This window comes from Taeniopygia guttata, chromosome 1 (assembly GCF_048771995.1).
Source record: "Taeniopygia guttata chromosome 1, bTaeGut7.mat, whole genome shotgun sequence".
In the NCBI taxonomy this organism is placed as follows: domain Eukaryota; kingdom Metazoa; phylum Chordata; class Aves; order Passeriformes; family Estrildidae; genus Taeniopygia; species Taeniopygia guttata.
The window spans coordinates 28,702,092-28,708,898 of NC_133024.1; the positions used below are offsets into that span (position 1 = coordinate 28,702,092).

The following is a 6,807-nucleotide window of genomic DNA, read 5'->3' on the forward strand; positions in this document are numbered from 1 at the left end:
TGTTTTGGTAATCTTTTATTTTTAACCTATTTTAGTTTCTCTGCCTCTGCTGAGAAGGGTTTCTGCGGCGATCAGCTGCAATCAGAAATGATAACGTGCTGTAACCAACAGGGAGGGAGGAATGGTGCACGGAGGGAAATACAAAGGGAAGATCAAGCGAGCATCCTAGCGAAAGCAAATTCTCAGATGTCGTTACGGAATCACAGAATCAAATGGAAAAATCAGTTGGAAAAGACCTCTGAGACCACCAAGCCGAACCTTTCACCGAGCAGCGCCATGGCAACTAGACCATAGCACTGAGTGCCATGTCCAGCCTTTCCTTAAACACCTCTAGGGATGGTGACTCCATCACCTTCCTGGGCAGCCCATTCCAATGCCTGACAACCCTTCTGAGAAGAAATTCCTCCTGGTGTCCAGCCTGGACCTCCCCTGGTACAGCTTGAGACCAATTCTCTGACCCTGTTGCTGGTTGCCTGGGAGAAGAGACCAAACCTCACCTGGCTGCAGCCTCCTTCAGTGCTCCCCTGAGCCTCATTTTCTCCAGGCTAAACAACCCCAGCTCCCACAGCTGCTCCTCATACAACTTATATTAAAAAAAAAAAAGTCATATAAATCTTCAGATGGCTTCTGCACATAATTCTTTAGCACACTGATTTCCTGTGTCCTGGTGCACAGGAATTCTATCTGCTAAAACTTAACACAAGTCCAAAAGGTTGGCAACCTTTACAAATCTTGAAGACAAAATTGTAATGATCATAACTGGTGACATTTTTGGTCTTTGTTTTGGCTAGTTTTTAGTCTGTGCTGGCCACCTGAATTTCTTCCTGACTCCTGGCAATTTGATGCACTCAGACAAGTCCTGAGTTGCCCAGTTTAAGACTCAAAGTTTCTATGCCTGTGTCACATACCTGTGACACCTTTTGGTGAGGTGTTTTTCTTTTCTGTTAGCAGATACAGGAGGGAAGTGCAAGTAGTGATTGACATTAAAGAAATCACATTTCCTTGATCAGCAAGTTTGTCTCTCCTAATACTTCCATAATTGAGGTATCATAATTGCTTCATCAATAATGATAATAAGTGATTCAGCTGCTGATTCATAAATTAAACTCCTCTCTCTTTTCTAAGTCAAGATTATTAAAAAAGCAGAATGCAAGGAAAAACATGGCTTTGTGGAGTGTTTCCTTTGAGAGGAAAAATTAATGATGCCACCCGGAATTTTTAATGCAGTCCTATTTATTTATAAACAACATAAAAGGTTTGTTTTTTTCTCCCTTGAACTATAAAGAATCAAACAATAAGAAATAATTTATTTGCTTCTAGCCGAAGGTTTGATGGTTGCTCATATGAATTAAAGATGCAGTCATGAGCAAGGCTGGGATGATTGCTGCTCTCTTCACAGGAGATTCGTTCCAGCATTTTTATTTTTTAATTTGGACATTCACTAGATGCAAATGCATCTCTCTGCATATTGCAGACCACTTTGACACTGCAGAGCTGATCAGTTTAGCTCACCCATTTAAAAAGGCACAGCATCACTGATCAGGGAGAGCTAGAACATGCCTACAGCCCAGAACCATCATGATGAAGGCCAAATATGTCTTGGGAGTGTTGTCCTCTGGCACTCCACTGCCTTGGCAGACAGACTGGACCTCTCCAGAGCCCACAGAGAAGTGGAGGAGCTTTGGCCTTTCTGTGCATGATGACAGTAAAGTGTCTCATGCCGTCTGTTAGAGTACATCTATAATACAGCAGACATAAACCCTGCTGTAGAGCCATGAAGTCCAAGGAGAGGATGCTTACATGTGTACATATCCCATTGCTGCACAGGGAAAATTTATCTCCCTCTTGTCCGCCCCTGGCTGTATGGGATGACAACTTTGTGAACAACAGAAGTCATTTGATGAATACTATCAGCTTTTTGACCCTAAATGACAGGTATCAGGTGGTACCAGCTTCCAGATGCAGTCAGACACTGTCCCCTCAGTCACACTCCCATGTAGCACAGTTGAGGATGTGGAGCAGGTGTGGCAGAGGGACAGAAGAAACAGCTCAGACCACAAATTTGTGTTGCTGCAAAACAGCAAGGTGGGGAGCACAGGCTTGTTCTCTCTGTAGGGATTTCAGGGTGGCTGAAGTCACACTGGACTCAGCAATATTGCTGTTTGCAATGCACAGGCAGAATGTGCTTAATGTTGTTTCTATTCCTCCACTTTTCCAGGCAGATTCTTCTGGCTGCATCCTACAGTCCTTCTTCAGAGGTTTTTTGGCAATCTTGTCTCTTCTCAGGATTTACTTCTCCTCTCCCATAAAGGTGTATCTCCAGTTTGAGAATGTTGCCATACATAACACAACTTTCCTCATGGTGGTTTTATGTATCTGCTAAGTCAAAGCAGTGTGGTATTGCATTGATTTCTGTTTTGTGCAAAAAGATTCTGGTAACATCAGAAGCTGTGTCTGTAGTTCAATTCTGGTTGAAAGAGTCATGAGACAAATGTTTAGGCAAAACATTGTCAGCTGTTTTACCATCCCTCTAGGAACATCCTGTATTGAGGTGGGGGTTTGGTTCTGTATTCATCGAAGGTGAAATCAGTCCTAATGCAAAGGGCTGGTGAGCATCTGCAAAGACCTCATCACTGATGGCAGTCTCGTAAGCAGGTGGTGGAGTGAGTGGCTCCAGTGGTTCAAACCTTTCTTCAACATTTTTGTCCTCATGGATGTCCGAAACAAACCGCTGCAGTCTTGGAGGCAGCACCAGCTGCAGCTGTGTCCTGAAGCCCGTGTCTGTCTCAGAGGTGTGCACTGTGTCTGGTGGCACTGGCCCCCGGAGAGCCTCCACCATCATGTCTTGCTGGGCAGAGGATTCAATAACGACGTCGTACGGGGGAGGCTCGCTCAGCGGTGAGGGCACAGAGCCTGGGTTGGATGTAATTGTCCATATGGCTGGAGCTGACATGGTCATCACCTCCTCATAGGTGGGTGCTTCGTAGGCAGCATTCACCCTGTGCCAGAGAGCAATGCCAGACACGCTCATTATTTTACAGCATAATTTATGTTTACAGTACGTATCATGGACTATAGGCCCCATGCTACAATCAACAAATGGCACTGAGACAGGGTATCTCACGTGGAATTGCTGTGCAGGTTATTTGGCCCTGGATCAGCTCATCTCTCCAGCCAACTGAATGTCTTTCTTACTAGTATAGAAAATAGCTCATCTGACCATTTTTCCACACTCCCCAGAGTTAGTGAAGCTACCCACACTGTTCAGTTCAGTGTCCTAGGCTTAACCTGGTGTCCTCCTAGAGTTGAAATTTATCACTAAGGATTGCTAACTACTAGTTATCTCATAAAGAACCTGAAACAGGACCTATTTTTAAAATATATTAGTTCAATGTCCATCCATTTTTAAGAAGTGGAGAAAATTAAGTAGTTTCATTTAGTTTAAACAAGAGCTATTCATTCTGTGTTTAAAGGAACTATTTGCAAAGAAAAAATGTGAATTCGGAGACATTTTCCTCTTCAGGTTGTATTTTTAAATAAAAGGATACTAGTTTTCTTTAAGTATACCCCCAAACTAGCAGGGCCCAATATAGACTTCTTTTTTCATATAGTCTTTCTAAAAATAAACATTGTATTTGGGAACATCAAGTCATTTATGCACGTGGATAATGATTATCTGGATTATGCAAGGAAGCAAGGCTACATACAGAGTTAACCTTTTCAATGACAGTAGGAAAACTGGGGTTAAATTAGGTTGATGCTGAGAACCTGCAAATGAACATGAAGCCAAGAGGAGGTGATAGTAATCAAGAGTCTCTAAAACTCAGGGGTTTTTATTAGAGTCAAGCAGGAATTTTAAGAGTAGAAACACACCCAGTTACAGGTTTCTCTTAAAGTTTGCCAAGAAACTGTTGCTCTAGAGATAAGGTTTATAGAGTTAAACCCAAATAAGATTTGGTATTGCTTCAACATTTTTTCTTTTTCCTTGTCTGACTCATTGTTTGGCAAGCCTCGATTACTCAAAGAAAAATAAAATGGGCCTGGATAGGTTTAACATTGTAAAGTTTTAGCAGATCAGTTCCTAGGGAGAAGAAAATTCATATTATAAAAGGCACAGGACATGTGTGGCATTGACATTTGCAACCTCCACATCAGTAATGAGGGAAAAAAATCTGAAAAGAACTTTTGTCTTTGGGAATGGAGTTTGTGTTTGGTGCCTCAGGGGAAGGACAGCAAAAGAGTTCTTAAAATGGCCATGAGTGAGGTGAGAGAGTTAAAGGGGAGTAACCAGGTTGCTGCTTACCCTGCTTGGCTTTGCCTGTTTGGAGGTATTTCATTTGCGTCACGCTGGTGTTGATTCCTCAGGTAACACTCGACAAACACACTCAGCAAATAGCCGACCAGGCACACTCCCCCTACCCCGAGAAAGAAATAGCCTACTGGGTTGATGTTAGAGGAGATGGCCAGCATGGTGACCCCGATGAGAAGAGCAGAGGTGAACAGAAGCAGCAAGGTTTGGCGGATGTTCTTCCATCGTGTCTCTAACCACATGGTAGAAGGGATGGTGGTAGCAGGCACTTGAGAACAGATGGGCACTTAAAGGGACAGACATCTGTGGAAGATGGAACAGTTTTTTCAATGTGAAATGTGAGTATATAAACACATTTCTAAGTATTATGATCAAAGTAAAAACATAGACACTGGAGTCCATGCATGTACATCATAAGCCTGGGAAATCTGTGCACACCAATGTAAACATATTAGAATTTCCTCTGTGTGTGCATATTGAATAGTTGGAATACTTGGACACAGTTGCAAAACATAAAATGCATAAATGGACCATCAGCACTTATTACCAGACATATCTAAAAAGGCTTAGCTTAACAGGAATACAGATTGATCTTACTGCAAAAGCAAGACACAGAATAACTACAATAGTTAATTCTAGGACATTTGTGCCTTGCCTAATCAACATTCAAATACTCGTTGAAATCCCGGAAGAAAAGCACTATTATTTAATAGGCCTGTCTGCCCTGGTGAATTTAGCATCTTACTTCAGTGAGCAGTAAGGTAACTTTAGGTTCTGGATGTAGCTAGGGTATGTGTGCTTTTGTAAAATGTAAGCATTTATCTCAGTATTTATCTGCATTCACAGTTCTTTCTCTGTTGATGTGCTTTCTTTTTTTACTCTGTTCTCAGATACAAGAGTCTTTCCTGTCCCCCATTCCAAACCCCATTTCTGTGAAAGAGACAGCACTTGTCACTGTGTGCAGTCAATACAGAATGAATGCTTGGGATCTGTGGTATTCAAGAATACCATAATTAAGGAGCTGTCTTGCACAAATTACACTAACCTACATCTCTTCCACTGTTTTGGTGAAGACCTCTTTGAAGGAAAAAAACATGACACAATGGGCATATTTTTTATGAATATTCTTCTCCAAAAAATAAACACTTTTATATAGCTCCATGTTATAGTATGTGCTTTCCCCTATTTAACTACAAAAATAGTTAAATACATAGAAGCAAAAGAAACACGTTTGTTTTAGCATCTACTTACCAGAAAGAGGTTTCGGTAGGTACGAGCAGTCATGTTTTAACTTCTCTCTTCATCACAAGGAAAAATACGCACTGCTGACCCGAGGATAGAACACCAGGTAAAACTCTCCCTTCCTCCTTTCGAGATTTTTGGTAGGGAAACTATGAAGATTTCTTGGGAAAATAAAAGTCAGAAACTAGTGAATATGAAAAGGTAGCAACTGATGGGAAGATCCCATTGTACAAATTTTGGGTGGGAAAGTAGAATCTCTGCTTTCCAGGTTCGGAATCCAAAGCAGTTTCTAGACGGCCACACACCTTCTACACTTTTGCAGCTCTTCTCGGTCTGTCCCACAAAAGCAGGAAACTCATTAGGAACGAGGGCGGAGTGAGCAGTGGGAGTGCTTACCCGTGTCGTGTCTCTTTGGTCTGCTTCACCTCAACGAGAGAAACTGTCCTGAAAAATCTGGGTTTTCCCCTACGTAGCAAAGGAATCTTGATCTCTGCCTCACAAAGCAGGAACAACTGCCTGCCCAGCCCACATCACGTGGACCACATATAAATCTGTGACTTCTGTAAAGTGTAAATTCATACGTTTGTCCTGATCAAGTTCTGTTTGTCAAATGTTGTTTTATGTCCTCTTTGATTTTACAAACAGAAGGGGGAAAAAAGGGGGGGAAAGGGTATTATTTCACAGAGGGCTGAGTTAAAAACATTTTTACTCCCTGATGTATCTGGGAATGGAATGAGAGGTTTTGATAAGCAACAGAACTGAATTAAGTACTGAATTACTCCTGTTATCTGAACCTTTAGTGTGTGTCTGAAAACTGGAATGGAATGGAATGGAATGGAATGGAATGGAATGGAATGGAATAGAATAGAATAGAATAGAATAGAATAGAATAGAATAGAATAGAATAGAATAGAATAGAATAGAATAGAATAGAATAGAATAGAATAGAATAGAATAGAATAATTTCAGTTGGAAGGGACCTACACCTTCCCCAACTCCCCACCTGCTTCAGCGCTGACCAGAAGCTAAAGCATGTTATTAAGGGCATTGTCCAAATGCCTCTTAAACACTAACAGGCAAACAAGGGGTGGGATTATTCTCAGCAGCACTTGTTAAGACACACGTGAAATATTGCGTACAGTTTTGGTCCCCTCAGTTTGGATGTGGTCTGAAAAATTGGATATGGTCTGGTGAATGTCTTGAGGGTTGGAGAACATTGACAGCTTAAGAGGCTGGATTTGTACAGCTGAGGAGAG

The 6,807-nt window shown here is 41.8% G+C and overlaps 1 protein-coding gene across 3 annotated transcripts; it reads right to left on the bottom strand.

Annotated features, from left to right (window-relative positions):
* Nucleotides 1–1,215: 1,215 nt before the first annotated feature.
* On the bottom strand, nucleotides 1,216–6,052 carry TMEM139 (transmembrane protein 139). 3 transcript variants are annotated; one of them, XM_004175976.5, is made up of 4 exons: nucleotides 5,948–6,052; nucleotides 5,561–5,712; nucleotides 4,304–4,612; nucleotides 1,216–2,999 (listed from the first exon to the last, which is right to left on the bottom strand). In XM_004175976.5, exons 3-4 carry the CDS (start codon nucleotides 4,549–4,551, stop codon nucleotides 2,531–2,533), a joined length of 717 nt encoding a protein of 238 aa, XP_004176024.5. In that variant the 5' UTR covers nucleotides 4,552–4,612; nucleotides 5,561–5,712; nucleotides 5,948–6,052; the 3' UTR covers nucleotides 1,216–2,530. The 3 variants fall into 3 exon arrangements, with proteins under 3 accessions (XP_004176024.5, XP_072782239.1, XP_041570672.2); XM_072926138.1 differs by lacking the exon at nucleotides 5,948–6,052 and adding an exon at nucleotides 5,857–5,940; XM_041714738.2 differs by lacking the exon at nucleotides 5,948–6,052 and having other exon boundaries at nucleotides 5,561–5,941.
* Nucleotides 6,053–6,807: the final 755 nt, after the last annotated feature.